Source organism: Lathamus discolor, chromosome Z, assembly GCF_037157495.1.
Source record: "Lathamus discolor isolate bLatDis1 chromosome Z, bLatDis1.hap1, whole genome shotgun sequence".
Taxonomy (NCBI): Eukaryota; Metazoa; Chordata; class Aves; order Psittaciformes; family Psittacidae; genus Lathamus; species Lathamus discolor.
Genome location: NC_088909.1, coordinates 12,520,861 through 12,538,031, shown reverse-complemented (window position 1 = coordinate 12,538,031; position 17,171 = coordinate 12,520,861). Strand labels below are relative to the sequence as shown.

Genomic DNA, 17,171 nt, shown 5'->3' with positions numbered 1-17,171 from the left:
TTCTGTCGGACTTGGTGATTCAAAGCCAGCTCAGACCAAAAGTATTACAGTAATTACCCTCTCATGGCTGGTGTACAGTTATAAATTAGTCAATGGCAGCAGCAGACAATTACTAATGAATGATTTTTCATACCAGAGAATCACTGCTGTTGCCAGTGATTGTTAGCTTTGTTGAGACTTGGCAGAAAAGCCATGAGGAGGACGGGGCACTGCAGCTGTCTGCTCTATCTTCTCTGTGCATGAATATGGAAGCCCGGAGAACAATGCGGTACCCTTCAAATGCTTGCCCCACTAAAATGAAAACCCACTGGAAGCCACTGCAACTGCTAAACACTCTCTGCAAGGGCAGTGGCTTTGAACGGGACATGTGCCCTGGAGAGCATGGAGAAACAAGGCCTCTCTACTTGCACAGCAACTGCCAGTGTGGGAATGATCACCCACATCACAGCTACCTCCCAGGGCAGCCAACCTTCACGCTGCTAACTGAGCCTGCAACACTACACACCTGGACCATGGGTGCTCAAAGAAGTCCACCAACCATTCCTTTGGAAAACAGGATAGGCTTTACATGCATAAGGCTCTGGCATTAACCCAGTAAGAGCAATTATTGCTGTTTTTCTGTGTTGCCTCCTTGACTTAAACAGCATCAGGGTCTTCTGCCCTCAGAGGAAGCACCGAACTGCACTGCTGTTAAGGAAGCTAACTCTGGACCTCACATCTCAGTCTTGTATTTCATAACATGTACATATTTCACACATTTGAAAAAACACCCACCTCACAAATCAGTGTATAGTGCTGACAGAGAGTATTTTGATCAATGGAAAAATATGGGTCTATTCCCTATTTTTTATTAACTGGATATCACAAGTACAAAAACACATTTAAAAATAACACTCCCCTCTCATAGTTTGTCTGCAGGGTCAAATGGCCCAAGGTGCTTCTTCAGGAACAGTCCTATGTAAAATACATTACAACTTCAAAAGATTTCTTCTCAAGTACATAGTAAGGGTGAACAAACAGAAAACCAACTTCAGAAAAACATCTGGTTAACAATTACTCACCCCACCAAATCCTCTAAAACGCATCAGGACATCATTGTTGATGAAACAGGACTGTGCAGGATCACGGAGAGCTTGGTCCAAGAGGTGGTCTATAAAGTAGATGCCTGGCTCGATGGTCAGCACCATGCCCTGTTCCAGGCTGCGGGCGGTGCGCAGGCTCCTGAGCCCTGGCAGGTCAATGCGCTCCACTCCCTGCAGGACAAACGTGGTTCCAACAAAGAGAAGGGCAATCTGTGGCTGACCTTTTATCAAGGCCCTTCTATGCTGACTGCTCCATCAGACTCCCAAAATACAAAAAATAAGAGGGAAGTAGAGGACTGAAACTGTGCTATGTAATTACCTCTCATCAGTCCCTCACTCAGCATTCACGTAGAGCAATGACCAGCATTCAATTCAACACCTAAACTCTTTTCTGCACCACAGAAATCCTGGCTTTGGGTATGCTTGGTACTGTTACTCTCTACCTTGGGAGAAGTACTTCACCATGGAAAAAAATAATTACTTGCACTATTTCTTTCTATACCCTCCCTTGCAACGTACAATACTCTAAGCAACGTGCAAATCTTAAAATTCAGCCCGCTCCACGTCATGGCTGAAATAGCTGAACTATGCAGCAGAGAACAGCTTCTCCAAGGATATGCAAATGCTTATTCTCACTGAATGTTATTAAAATTACACATTTATGATCTTGATTCAGGAGCAGTGAGTCTGCACATGACCTCATAAAAGTAGCCCATTTAAAACTAAACTTTTGTCATATTCAGACTTTCAGGCAACATGATGCTGACTGATATTATTAAGAACTAAGTCAAAACAAGTCCTGACTAGCAAAACATGCTCTTCTTCCCAAAAGCTGGTAAAGTAAAATGATATATGAGGACGTGCTTAGTCAAGGAATTAGGAACACTGCAAAGACTAGTTCAGGATACTAATTTTCTTCCCCCAAATGTGCCAAGTATTGCAACATCAGAATAAATATATCTCAATCCCATTAGCTTTTTTGAAAATTCTTTGCAACTGTAGCAAAATTTCATCAATAAAATATCATGATGACCAGTAAACAGCTCACAGGCTCACTAGCTTGCAAATATGCACACACGCTTTGCTCATGACAACTTTTCCACTTCAGCCAGTAAGTCAGAGGTTAACAAGTCTGCAAGACCAAGGCATTATTCATCTGGTCTCCACGTAGCTTTCCCAAATCCTGCTTCTGGCCAAAGTCACAGTAATTTTCCTTGCCGGCTGAAGCTTTCAGCATCACTTGAAGCATGTCTGGTATCATGATAATGAAACATCCCCTTCTCCAGGACAAGGCACACTGCCCAGCACTACCCTGTGTGCTGGGGGAGCATGTCCTGACACAGCTGTGCACCCAGGTTCCTGCCATAGCAATGCAGGGGGCAGAGGGAGGCAGAAGTATACCCTGCAGCTAGCCGCATTTTTATCTCACTGGATCATTCCCTCTTCAAAGCAGATACAGGCCCACGGTACTGTTTGCTCTTGAGCTCCACTTTCAGTTCAGAGAAAGCCTATTTCACAGAAATCCTGCTTGCAACAGACACTCAACAGTGTTGTTCTCACAGGTCACCCTAGCAATACTGGGGTTGCTTTTCTTTCTTCCTTTGCAGAGCTTATTCTGTTCCAATGCACAGCATCTTAGAGTAGCCAAGATTTTTGGAGCTAAGCAGCCAGGACATCAGCAGGTACTTTTGCCCATTTTTCACAGATGCAGAGCATTTACAGTTCTCAGTGCCCTCACAACCCTGCAAGCGTATTCTGGCCATTTTCACTGTCTATTCAATGCATTTTATTTCATGTGTTTAGTTTTAAACACTAAAGTAAAGCACAATTTTGTTTTACTAAGGCTAGGAAATAAGAATGCTCTGATATTAAGCAAGCCACTTTACATTTATATTCTTATCAAAACCCAAAGAGAATCAATATATTTCTAAACTTGAAACAATAACTGCACTGAAATTGAGCCATTTTTCTTTCTGCTGCTGCCCCATGGGGTTTGGCATCTCACACATTCATTGTAATGCGTAAAGGAAGTAAGGGCATCCAATCTTGTGGCTTAATCTCTCCATGAGCTGTAAACAATTAGATTAGTGTCTGGACCTTTTGGTGTCCTGCCAACTATCTATCGGCTGCTTTACAACAAACAACCCATATTTGGCTTTTAAGTACACTTCAATTCTACTTCTAAATGCCTTTTCTGAGCACTCAATCCAAGACAGATGCTAGAAAGATGAATGCACAGTGAGGAAAACAATGGCAAACATCCTCTGAAGGCAGCCCTGGCATGGCATCTGCATTTTTTTGCTTTTTCTTGAATAAAATGATGTTTAACATCAGGTGTGACTACTGAGAGCCCCAATGCCCACTTTATTTACCTCTGTACAGCCGTTAAAGCAATAATAGACATTTTGTCTGGATAGCTTACAATCTGACTGTGCTTTTAGTACTTCCTCCAACGAAATCAACAGAAGTTCACAGCTCTGGACCAAGACCTGGGGATTCATGTTTGGAAACCTCCTACAGCAGTGCAGGCTCCCCGGTACATCAGCATTCAGGGAGGGCCTCTGAGTCACCTGAATTCTACTGCTCACCCAAAGTAAAACTCTTAACTTCTCTAGAAGAAATTTACAAACTGTTTGATATTCCCCCCTACTTTATCTCAACTCTAGGTCCTGTTGGCTCCTGGTTTTATCTCCAGGTATTTGGATTTTGCAGCACTGAAGTCACTGTGTAAATGGAAGCAGCGACATCTCTTCCAGAAAAGCATCTCTAACAGGCCTTCGGTGAAAGGGTAATACTGCTCAGCTTTTCAAAGATAGTAAGCAGGACACCCATGGGTGGGCTTGCAGTGAAGAAGACCTACAGTCCCTTTTAACAGAGGCTAGCAAGATGTTCACTAAGAGATGTGTGAAACTGATGGAGAGACAGGCTCTGGGCATTGCATGTACATGGCCTCTGAGTGGAGGACAACCCCAGTCCAACTTACTGCAAGGCTGCAAGACAAAATGAGCTGGGACAGGGAATGAGCAGAACACGAAAGTGAGAAGGTGACCAAGCTAGAGAGATGAAAAAATGCCTTGTTTTGAGAGCAGCACTGGATTCAAATGAGCATCAGACAATGGCTTCAGTACCCCAAGTGACATGTGATCTCTGGGCACTCATGACCACCTCAGTAGCTACTACGGCCATCAGGTCCATGAGCTGACAGTTTGCAGCTCTTAGTCCACTTTGATTGTTTAGGAAAACTAGGGCAAACTTCAGGATTTTATTAATGACTGAAGCACCACAACCCCCAAACAGAAGATGACATGTCTGAAACAAAGACACTGACATTTTCTATCAAGTCAAACCCGGCAAAAGCCTGATGAGGAAACCTTGCACTTTCATCCATCAGTATCAATCTTCTGCCATTAATGAATTTTCTTCTTTGTAAGGAGGAAACTTTCCCACATACTGCACCTAAACAATGAAAACCTTGTTTTCAACAAAACCCATGATATTGCTCTGTAGTCAGACGAAATCAAGAGTAAAAAGGTGAATGCTGGTGCAGCATCTGTGTGGATATCTGCTTCTGTTACTGTTATATCCTGAAGGCTGCGCCACAGAGCAGGACCCTGTTGCACTTGGTGCTGTTCAACTCTAAAGCATAAGCCAGTCATTTGCCTCAAAAAAGTGCAGAGAAGAATCTAGAAAATATTAACTCCTAGGCAACTAAAAAGAGATTCCCAGTGATATTCTCGAAAAACTACTTTTCAAAGAACTATTTTCCTGTATATTGCAACAATAGACTCTATTTGAAATTGTTTTCTAAGACTGATTTTATTTTGGAGGTTCTGCTCACATTTTAAAATGGAGACACTCCCCCGACAGTAAGCACAGATGCATGACACTGTCATTTGTGACTGTACTCCTGCCAAGAACATCAGATTCCAATTAATGGTTCATGTAAGGTAACAAAAAACAGCATGTCTAGGCAATAAGGACTGTCAAGGGAACAAGAGAATTATTATGTAAACTGATTTCATTACTATGTAAGCAAAATAAAAGTTCAAATTAAGTGTGCAGTAATACAAAATATAGATCTATTTTTGGAATAAGCAGGGAATTAGGAAGTATGCAAATCTGACTAATCCCCAGAAAAGTGGCTGTGGAAGACCAGAAGTTGCAATATCCCCAGAATACCTCAGTATAAGGATGAACTGCTGTCTGCTCCTAAGCAGCTCAATGGTTAATGTGTTAATGGTAAATGCGTAATGGTTAATATGTTGCTTTTTTCATGGAAGAACTGCAATGTGTATCATGCTGGATCTTGTCCCACAGATGGTGGCTACCAGGCAAAGTTAGAAGCATAATAGCTCCAGGCCTACTCAGGTGAGCCTCATCTTGGGTCTGCCTTTGGATCAGGACAGAAGAAGACCACAGGTGATGTCTCTGTATTAGCTGGTTATCACCCACAGGGTCATGACACTAGCGAGGGATGCACAAGCACAGAGGTGCAAGGACACCCTCCTCTTGAAACCAGGGCTGCCGCGGTTAGTTGGCATCACCCAGAAGCTTCCTGCAGTCAGGAATGGCAGCAAAACATGCCCACAGCAGAGAACACCAAAGTTACTCTTAACTGCAATACTGAACCACAGTAAAAGACTCATACAGACATAAACTAGTTTTCAATACTTTTTATTCCAGCTAAATCATCACAGAACTTTTTTGAGCCCAACAGGTCTAACTATCCCAGTTAGACCACATCCAATACAGCAGAGTCCTAACGATTTTACCAAGCTAAGTGCAATCAAGTATTTAAATTAGTCAGAATACTAACATTATATTTAGATTATATGAACTGAACACCAAAGCGAAGTCTCAGCTCTTTCGCTCTTCCCTATTCTCCCACTGTGTATACTCAATTTTTAATTAGCTCATTTATTGTAAAAAGGACGGAGCCCTATGCAGCTAATAAAGTAAGTCTTGAATTCCACTTCATTTGTCTCCTGGTCCCTTTTCTATAAGCCCTTGCTTCTCTTTCTGACTGTTAGTAATGAAGACTAGTTTATTCAATCTATCCCACTTTTTCCCACCTGCCTGAGCTGCATATAGTCACCTGAAGGAACTGCTGTCAGTTCTGCCTTTAAAATCAGCAGCAGGTTACAGGAGAACATGCCCCAAGCATCACATACCACTTGTGGCATTTGCAAGTCAACGCTTCCACTTCTGCAAGAGAATCTAATTACTAGCTGGAGGTTTTGGGACACAGCTCAAAGTTAATACTGGGGGAATGAAGGGCACATGATGTTTAACTGGCTATTCTATTTGAAAAAAAATTGTCTTTTCCTTGGTATTAGCTGTGGTATCAGGTTTAAGCTACCTTGTAAGTTTCCTGTTACTACAGGGAATGAGAAAAACCCACCTGCCACTTGCCACTTACTCGAGGCACTGCTGCCTGCTGAATCAGATAGAACTGGATTTCAGTGCATTGCTACAGTGTGGTTCTGAGCACAACTTCCCATGTAATTTTTGCTTACTGATCCTCAGATGTCACCAAGCTCTGCTGCTATCATAATGGAAATAACAGAATGTATGGATTCTGTATTTTTTTCTTAAAACCTAAGGATGAGGAAAAAAAAAAAAGATAGCAAATAGTAAAACTGACCCAGTTGACAGCTACAACATAAACCTGGAAGATGATGAGACCAGATTTCAATAGAGGATTCATAAGAAATTTGATAAAGAATTACGAACACTACCAGCAACACTATTTTAAAATTAGACCAATGCCAAAGCACCATTCTACTGGAAATCTACTGGACAGGTTTTCTAGTGACACGCAGAAATTGTACATAGCTAATGGTCTTAAAAGAAAATTTTCTTTTTTGATCTTTAGATACTAGTACTAGTGGAAATTGGGTTACAAAACCCCTAAAGTATACCTATGATACCTTTTTATACCTCGTTTTACATGTAATTGAAAGCAGAACTATATTCTCTTGGTTTTTCTGTCCTACTGTGCCTAGAATGATCTGTTCAAAAACGCAAGAGCTCTGTTAGTCTCTCTCAAAATTTCATAAAGATCTGGACAATAAATATTCAGATAAAAACTCTCTTAGCACACAGTCTTTTGCAACGAGCTTCAACAAGTAAAAGAATCATAAGCAAGTGTCTCCCTCACTAAAAATTAGAACTAATGAAACTCAAACTAAGCAACAAAAAAACCTAAGTCCACAACACTTTCTTTCTCAGAGTAGGAGGGAAACCTTGTGGTATGACAGGGCATGGTCTGCACCATGGCACTGCACTGACACAGCACCTGAGCTTTCCCTCCTCTTCTGCCTCTGCTCAAGTCCCAAGTTTCCATAACACCCAAAATCTAGCATCTATCCTTACAGGGAAAAGCTGCCAGGAACTGACTGCAACTTTGCTGAGCACACTTAAGATTTCAAAGCAGGGTAAAAATATCTATTAGCCTAACTCTGGGAGGGGTTTAAATCCCACAGAAGAATCTTATGCTGCAGGAAACTCTCCTGGGTGATGTTTGACTCAACGGATAACAAGCAGCAATATGGATTTCAGTGCTCCTCCGCATGGAAATGCTGTAGAATTTAAGGCCTTCAACAACTTTTTTTCTTGCCTGCACTAAGCCTGCTCAGTGGCCCACACAACACAGCTCTGCTATGCAAGAATTCAAAGAATCAAAAAGAAAGTGATTCAAGGGGATCCCACAAAGCAGAAGCAACAGCTTTTTTTCTTTTAATCTTTTCTCAAGGTATACAGTGGCCTACAAGAACAAAACCTAGAGCTAAAACTGGTGAAAGACCCATTTACTCTTTGCTCATAGAAACACCTACCATACAGGTTTTTTCATGTTTGCAGGTTCTGGGTACGCTGAGCTAGAGCAAGGGTTTGCAAGGTTATGACCACGTGAAGCAATTTGCATCACTGGGGCTCTATGTAACAGCTCTAGGCTTCTTGGTAAATTCACCTCATCCTCTGCTTCTTGAAGGAAAAAACATTAATGCATCATTTGCAATGCTAACCACAAAAAACCGAAATCTTCTGCTTCAGCATAAAGTAGGATACATAAGGAAAATAACTTTTGCCAGAACAAGAAAGGGAACAAGATTATTCCTGTATTCTCTAGTAAGTTTGGTGACCTAAATCCCCAGACAGTCATCTGGAATCTGGGAGCAAGCTTTCTGTTAAAGCCAGACACAACTTGTATACCTCTCTGAGCAGCAGAGATATTCCCCAAGCGTGCACAGTAATGGAGGGACAGAGATAACTCCAGGATGAAAACAAACCTCTAACCTTAATTTGTTGATGCAGAATAGTGATGAAAGAATCAGCTTTTCACAAGAACAGAAAAATAAATTAAAACTTTAAACTAAGATAGATTGTACAATTCCAAAAGACAAACAAAATGAAACTCTTAATTCATAAGATGTTAAAATCACAGTACTTATTAACCTGACTTAATTTAACTGGCTTATTATTATAGAAAGTCATCAAATGTACTTAGTGTTCTTTAGAGCCTTAGAGTCAATTAATATAACATGAAATTGAATCAACTCAAGCATCTAGAGACACAGAACCTAGATTTAAATGAAAACTTCAGCCCCATCTACCTCAGGGCTTGAAAATTCAGGATCACCTGCCATGTTTTGCTCATTGCAACAGGCACAAACCCTCATTTATATCCCATATCGAATTTACCCAGAAACAAATGAAAGAGTGTGGGAAAACTATCTCCATGATTAAATTTTAGAGCTGAAGCTAAGCCCAGCGGAGTTTTCACCCTTTGAAGCTAGCTCTTCTGACTAAGGGCCAGATTTTCTGAAGTGATTAGTACCACTGGGGCTGCATTTTCAGAGCTGCTCAAGTTGTAGCTAGACCCTCAAAAGAAGCAGACTGGTTTTCAAAGATGTGTTTGACACTCAGTTTCCCCATGAGAAATACCATGGTACACTGCAGGGGACCCGATTCCCCAAGGAGCTCTTCACTGCTGAAAAATTAAGACATTTACTTATATGCTTCAATGGGAAGCACTGGTGGTTGCATTCTTTGAAACATCTTGTCCTAAAATGAGGGTGCTAAGATGGATTTATTGCTGGCCAAACCCAGTTATTCTTTATCATGGCAAAAAAAAGGAAGGGAAATGTTATATTTTCTAACAGAGTTTTCTATCCCAGAGTTTCCTTTGCAGAAAATCTGCAATCTGCAAGCTTTTTACAATGTTTGTCAAAAAGGAAGAAAGTGCTTGTTCAATGTTGCATGTGAAAGCAGCTTACTGGAAAAGATGAAAACTTATTCTTGCCAATTTTGAAAAAAGAAATCTTTGGCTACTAATGAATAACTAAGCTAAGCTAACAATGTCTGGAAATAGTTTTTTTGGAACACAAAAAACTTTGTGATGGATAAAAATTAGGAAATTAAATCTTATTGTATTATTCCAAATGTAACTGTTTACACTTGAGGGAAAATAATGGAATAATATCCACTTGGAAAGATTTTATTTATAAAAAATCCTTTGTAATACTCCCAGAAATTCCCTCAGCCAAAAGCAATTAAGTTGCTTCTTAACCAGCTAGAAAAATAGAGCATGATACTACAGGCATGGACTCAGTGTACAATAAACACGAAAATGGCTTTATGAATTCCTTGTGAAAATTTTGTTAGCTGCTTAACATTTAAAATGCACCAAAAAACCCTCCACAGCATACTAGATGTTTTCAAAATGCCTTTTTCATAAAACAACAAGGCATAGATAAAAAGCCTGCTCCCATTTAAGAGATATGTATCACACTCACACGAGAGGTACCCAGTTGCTCATGTTTAGATTTAACTGGGGAAAACCACATCCCCTAAAGCCTTACACTGTCATCATGGCCTCACAGCCCTACAGCTCCCTCCTGTCATGTGCATGGACTGTGCCTCCTATTGCAGCTTCAAGCCTAGAGAAGCCTAATGAAGTTCACCCTATCAATAGGCTTTTGATGTGGGTTTTCCACCATCAGGTGCTCTGGCACTCAGGTACCTCACCTTAGTCAAATGACCCAATATAAAGAGCTTCATGCTTTGTGTCAAACAGAAGTCATGGGTCTAATGGAGGTGGAATTAATGCTGCAGAGACAGTTTAAAGGGATTGCTCTTCTGCAGAGCATTACTTTTCTGCAGATACAGTATTTTTCAAGTTAACCTGATTCTATACATCCACCTCTGAGAACATTTATATGCAAATACAAGACTTCAGCTACTTGTGAGCTCACAGACAGGCTTACCCCATATTCAGGAAATCTGTTATTTAGGATTGGATTTTGAAAGTAAATCAGCTATGCAAACATTCTTAATGTAAGAATGCAGTTGCATGTCTACACAAACAAATAATTTTAATACTTGCAGGTGTAAAATTCTCTAAATACATAGATCTCTGCTATTTTTACACACATTAAGCATGTAACTGAAGAGTAGAACTCATTTGACAATACAATCCCTACACCCCTACAGGAATATATATCCCTATATTTATAAGAGGCTGCTCTTTCAAAACTGTGGACAGCTTGGTCTTTTAGAAAAATTACATAATTTTATAATTATATAATATACCAGAAAATTAATAAATTTGCTCATATGTTAATAAAAAATAGTGTCAAAACCAGATTCTGCAGCCCTTATGCCCCACTACTGAAATCTGCTCAGAGATGGAAGCTATATAGGGTCCATTGCTCTATACTCCCCCAAAATCAGTTCCAAAATCTCCCTCAGAACTAAAGAACTTGCTCTGACCTTCAAAGCACGCAATATCTAAGTAAACCCCATCACTGTAGTTTTCACTCTTCATAATTCTTCACACTTGTCCCTAAAATTTAGTTGTCTTTTTACCCTACCATGTCTTGAATGCATGCTCCAGTTTATACAGAATCATAGAATAAGTAGGGTTGGTAAGGACTTTAAGATCATCAAGTTCCAACCCCCCTGCCATGGGCAGGGACACCTCACACTAAACCATCCCACACAAGGCTTTGTCCAACCCAGCCTTGAACACTGCCAGGGATGGAGCACTCACAACCACCCTGGCCAACCCATTCCAGTGCCTCACCACCCTCACAGGAAACAACTTCTTCCTTATATCCAATCTATAATTTGCTTGTTTAAATTTGAACCCATTACACCTTGTCCTGTCACTACAGCCTCTAATGAAGAGTCCCTCCCCAGCATCTCTATAGGCCCCCTTCAGATGCTGGAAGATTGCTCTGAGGTCTCGACACAGCCTTCTCTTCTCCAGGCTGAACAGCTCCAACTTCCTCAGCCTGTCTTCATACAGGAGGTGCTTGAGCCCAACTCTGCGGCCCCCCTCTGGACTTGTTCCAACAGTTCCATGTCCTTTTTATGTTGAGGACACCAGAACTGCACACAATACTCCAGGTGAGGTCTCATGAGAGCAGAGTGGAGGGGCAGGATCACCTCCTTCGACCTGCTGGTCACGCTCCTTTTGATGCAGCCCTGGATATGGTTGGTTTCTGGGCTGTGAGCGCACACTGCTGGCTCATATTAAGCTCCTGATCGACCAGCACCCCCAAGTCCTTCTCTGCAGGGCCGCTCTGAACCTCTTCTTTGCCCAACCTGTAGCTGTGCCTGGGATTGCTCCGACCCAGGTGTAGGACCTTGCACTTGTCATGGTTGAACTTCATAAGGTTGGCATCAGCCCACCTCACAAGCGTGTCAAGGTCCCTCTGGATGGCATCCCTTCCCTCCAATGTATCAACCAAACCACACATCTTGGTGTCATCAGCAAACTTGCTGAGGGTGCACTCAATTCCACTGTCCATGTGTCATGGTTTAAACCCAACCACACAGCTCGTTCACTCACTCCCCCCCTTTTTTTCTCCCTCTTTCTTTCCCCCCCACACCCCTCCCCACTCCCGGAGGGATGGGGAGGAGAATTGAGAGAATGTAACTCCCACGGGTTGAGATAAGAACAGCCCAGTAACTAAGGTATAACACAAATCACTACTGCTACCACCAATCACAATAATGATAAGAGAAAATAACAAGAGAAGAGAATACGATACCACTGCCGAATGAATTCGACCCCCCTGAAGAGAGCCCACGCCCTTCCAGGTAACTCCCAGTTACCCCCCTGGGCATGACGTGCTGTGGTATGGAATACCTCTTTGGCTAGCTTGGGTCAGGTGTCCTGTCTCTCCTTCCTTCCGGCCTCCCCTCATCCCCAGCAGAGCATGAGGCTCACAGAGTCCTTGGCCAGAATAAACATTACTTAGCAACAGTTAAAAACAATCGGTCTTATCAGCTCTCTGACCAGGCTGGAAGTCAAAACAGAGCTTGCACCAGCTACTAAGAAGGAGAAAAACAGCTACTGGTAAACCAGGACACCACGCCAGCGATGAAGATGTTGAACAAGACCGATCCCAACACCAATCCTTGAGGGACACCACTCGTTACTGGTCTCCAGCCGGACATCGAGCCATTGACCACAACTCTTTGCATGTGGCCATCCAGCCAGTTCTTTATCCCCCGAGTGGTCCATCCATCAAATTGATGTCTCTCCAATTTAGAGAGAAGGATGTTGTGTGGGACAGTGTTGAATACTTCGCTCAAGTCCAGGTTGATGACATCAACTGCTCTACCCCTGTCCATCAGTTCCATAGCCCCATCATAGAAGGCCACCAAATTGGTCAGGCAGGATTTCCCGTTAGTGAAGCCATGCTGGCTGTCACCAAGCACCTTGTTGTTTTTCATGTGCCTTAGCATGCCTTCCAGGAGAATCTGCTCCCAGATTTTGCCAGGCACAGAGGTGAGACTGACTGGTCTGTAGATCCCTGGGTCATCCATTTTCCCCTTCATTAAAATGGGGGTTATATTTCCCTTTTTCCAGTCATTTGGAACTTCTCCTGGCTGCCATGATTTTTCAAATATGATGGACAGTGGCTTAGCAACTTCATTCGCAAGCTTCAAATTCAGCAAGGTTATTCACAACAATCTAAGTGAAGGCGTGCAACACATTAGGGTCCTGGATTTTTAAGTCTATGAACTCTGCAAGTAATCACATACCTTGTGCTTTGCTAAATGTCTCCATCTGTACACAGAGAGAATGCACTTGGGAGAGACAGAGGGGCAAACATCCACCCTTTCTGTATTAGCTAGTGAAGAAACTTTAAAATCAGAATAAGGCTGCTTTTGATTTTTGTTTCATTCTTACTACATGTACGTTTACTAGCTGATGCTAATACATTGCCATCACAGTACTGGTCACAGTAAGTACACTATGAATACGAGTACCCTCAAATACAACCTACTGTTTGCTCCCTGCCTGCAAAATGAAACCAGCTGCAGCTGCCTGTTCATCCAATATGAACAAGCTCCAAAACATGCCTAAACTGCACCTAAAAAGTCCCTAACTTCTTTTTCAGGTTCTTGTAAAAGAACATCTTACATAAGAGAGAAGACAAGTGATAAATTTTCCTACTTTATTATTAAAAAACCTTAAACAGCTACCCTCAAGTAACCAAAACATAACACACAGAAAATCCTTCTGAAATCTTTCAGAAGCTGCTGTAAGCTTCCTTTCTTTATTCAAACCTTAAGTTCAATTCCCCTTAGAAATGTTTTTCAACATCATTGCAAACATCTTCCTATTCACAGGTTACAGAATTTTACCCATTCTGCTCTCAGACCACAGCCATAAGCCATTGCGTTAATTCAAGGAAAAAGGTAATCATTCTGTGTTTTCTGCAGAAATTCAGAATGCAAGAGCTTACATTCTTTCACATTTCAAAGACTGGAAGACTTGCTGGTTTCTCTTTCTATTCTTATTCCAGGACAACACATCAACACTGGTGCCCATGTTGCCACTGGAAATCAGATTTCAAGGAATATGAGCCAGCTTGTTTCCATATGACACAGCCAGTGAAATTTAGTAGCCCAGGTGCAGCAGTGAGCTCCCACAGCTGCCTCACATCTGGAATGGAGCAAGTGAGTCTCCCCACTATAGGTCTTAGGTGGACTTAAATGCTCTCTGTGACACCATAGGTTATGCTTAAGTGATATAGAATCATAGAATCATAAAATAGTTAGGGCTGGAAAGGACCTTAAGATCATCAAGTTCCAACCCCCCTGCCATGGGCAGGGACACCTCACACTAAACCATCCCACACAAGGCTTTGTCCAACCCAGCCTTGAACACTGCCAGGGATGGAGCATTCACAACCACCCTGGCCAACCCATTCCAGTGCCTCATCACCCTCACAGGAAACAACTTCTTCCTTATATCCAATCTATAATTTGCTTGTTTAAATTTGAACCCATTACGCCTTATCCTGTTACTACAGTCCCTAATGAAGAGTCCCTCCCCAGCATCCCTATAGGCCCCCTTCAGATGCTGGAAGATTGCTCTGAGGTCTCCACGCAGCCTTCTCTTCTCCAGGCTGAACAGCCCCAGCTTCCTCAGCCTGTCTTCATACAGGAGGTGCTCCAGTCCCCTGATCATCCTCGTGGCCCCCCTCTGGACTTGTTCCAACAGTTCCATGCCCTTTTTATGTTGAGGACACCAGAACTGTACACAATACTCCAAGTGAGGTCTCACTATGTTACAGTGGAAACTCGTGGAGGAACAACACAAGCTATGTAGGAATTGAGCAGATTAAGAATGCCAGAAGGACAGCATCAGTTGACTTCTCCACGTAAGAGCTTTATGTTTTAATGAACTAACAGATTCTCTTAAAGAAAATTGCATGAAATACCACATACAGAAAAAGACACACTTAAGTGCATATTTGCTCTATTTCTGGGACGATGCAACAGGCTAATCATACATAAGCTAACAAAAACACTGGTAGAATTGAGAGTGGTTAATCTGTAAGGCAGTTGAGAATGGACTAACACTAACCTCTGGGTAGCCTCCAACATCATGCACATCGATTCCAAGTAGATGTCCAAGTCCATGTGGCATAAATATTGCACCCAGATGAACCTTCACCATGTCATCTACATTGCCTTTCAGAATGCCAATTTTAGTCAACTCCTCCAGATGGACTCTGTCAGCCAGACGGTGCATATCAGGCCAGGCGACCCCTTAGAGAGCAGAAACAAGGAGCTGAGTTAACTATTGCTGAAAGTTTTTAAAGATGACTATCCAAAAGCAGATATAACACGTTTGCTTATATAAAAAACAAAGGTGGCAAGACCAACTATATTAGCACCAAAATACTATAAACATGACAAAATCATCTTACCATGCATACGAAGCACAGAAATCTACAAATGAGAGAAGCAGCAGAACCTTATAAGCCAGATTCACATGAAAATATATTAAGACACTGTATTTAATCATGCCTATGCAGATCCAAATGTATCAGTGAGTTTTCTAAAAGAATATAAACTGGAAAATGTAGTTATTTAAAATGCAGAGCATAAAATATTACTATCCTATTATTTTCAATAATGATCATAGCTATTTAAAACATTTGAGATGGACAGTACTTTTCTATGTACACAGAAGATTTAAAACCTACATCTTTCTGGCAAAGACGCTTTCCAGAAACTGATGATTCCCTTGTGTTAATGGGCTGTGTAAAACACAAGTCCTCTAATATACGTACTAGAACAGCATTACAAAATACTGTTGGTTGACTAGAGACAGAGTGCCAGGATACATTAGATTTCTATTATTTTGGTATAGGATACAATTTTGTTTGACAAACTGCTTGGGGGAGGAGGGAGGAAGAAAGCAGCTCTTTTGTTAGTAACACAGTACTGTCTTAATTAGTTCACTATGGCTTTGAGTCATCATCAACAGAGCGATTGCAGAGTCAAGACAACTAGGGCTAAGGTACAGTAGAAGAATATTTTCCTTGTTCAATTTTGGCATGATTAAACAAATAAAAAATGAGCAATTTTTAAGGCCAAAACCCCATCAAGTTCCATTTGCTTTAATCCTACTGAAGATCAGCTCTAGGGTCTTGCGAACATGAATGCCATTTCATAATTACATTAGCACTTTCTGCTGAAAGTACTGAGGCTTCAAAGACTGAAAGAAAATCATCCTGTGGGAGTGCTTAAATAAAATTCAGTTGTTTTATACAGCTCTGATACAGAGATCAGAACCAAAGTGAAGAGCAAGGGACTGCTCGCTCTTGTACACCATCCGCACAGAAACCGATGCACCTTGATGGTCCCATTAATGCTGTCTGGGAATCAGCTCAGCATGTAAGATCGTTAATAGGCAGCCTCCTTTTCCCCAACAGACTACCCAGAGATCAAACTTTTCAGTATGTTGCAGCTGAAGAAGCACCTTCCCAGCCCAAGCAAGAGCACAAGACAGAGGTGTGGATATGCTGGACAACATGCTGGACAAACAATATGCTGGACAAACTCTTGGTTTCCTCAGAAAAGCCAACAGTGCCCATGTGAGTGATGCTCACCCACAAAATCCAGCCTTCCTGTTCAAAATGTGCTACTCTTGCATTTTCCCTCCTTAAAAATGGAATTTAGTCTTCCTTCAGTAAGAAACTATAACAAGTTATTCTTTGACAACCATGTTCTACGTAATTATATTTTATAGGAATTTATCTTTTTATCTTTTTGAACATTGATTGCATTGCAATTTTGACTTCTTTAGATTCATCTATGCCTTAAAGCTATTTCACAATAGCCTCCAATATATTGCATGGAAACCTGAAATCATTACTATCTATCACATCAATATTGCAGATTTCAAACTGGGAGTATTACTGAATCACAGTTGCTTTCCTGTTTACTTTGTGGTTGTGGGAATACAGAATTTCTGTGTGTAACTCCCAGTTCAGCTTCTGTACTCTGCAGTCAACATTAACTACTGTAAAAGCCTTCAATATTCTTTCTGGAGACACTACATGTTCTTTTGAAATCTCTCCCATTATTTCCTAACTGAGTATTACCACAAGTCTTCTATTTTCATCGCCATGACTGAAAAGCCATATGAAATTTCTGACCTGGTCAACTATTCGAAGCCTCATCCTCTCTTGATATAAATGAAGGTCAGAACTCTGCTGCTAGAAGACAAAACCACAACCATATTCTGGATGCTCTGAATCAGCTTAAGATGAG

General features: G+C 41.5%; 1 protein-coding gene across 1 annotated transcript in view; it reads right to left on the bottom strand.

Annotated features, from left to right (window-relative positions):
• Positions 1–17,171, bottom strand: part of PEPD (peptidase D) — a 150,876-nt gene that overhangs the window by 8,140 nt on the left and 125,565 nt on the right. The window contains exons 13-14 of the mRNA XM_065661257.1: positions 14,974–15,158; positions 1,062–1,253 (exon numbers count right to left, since the gene is read on the bottom strand). Of these exons, the coding sequence (XP_065517329.1) occupies positions 1,062–1,253; positions 14,974–15,158 (377 nt within the window). The remainder of the gene's footprint in view (positions 1–1,061; positions 1,254–14,973; positions 15,159–17,171) is intronic.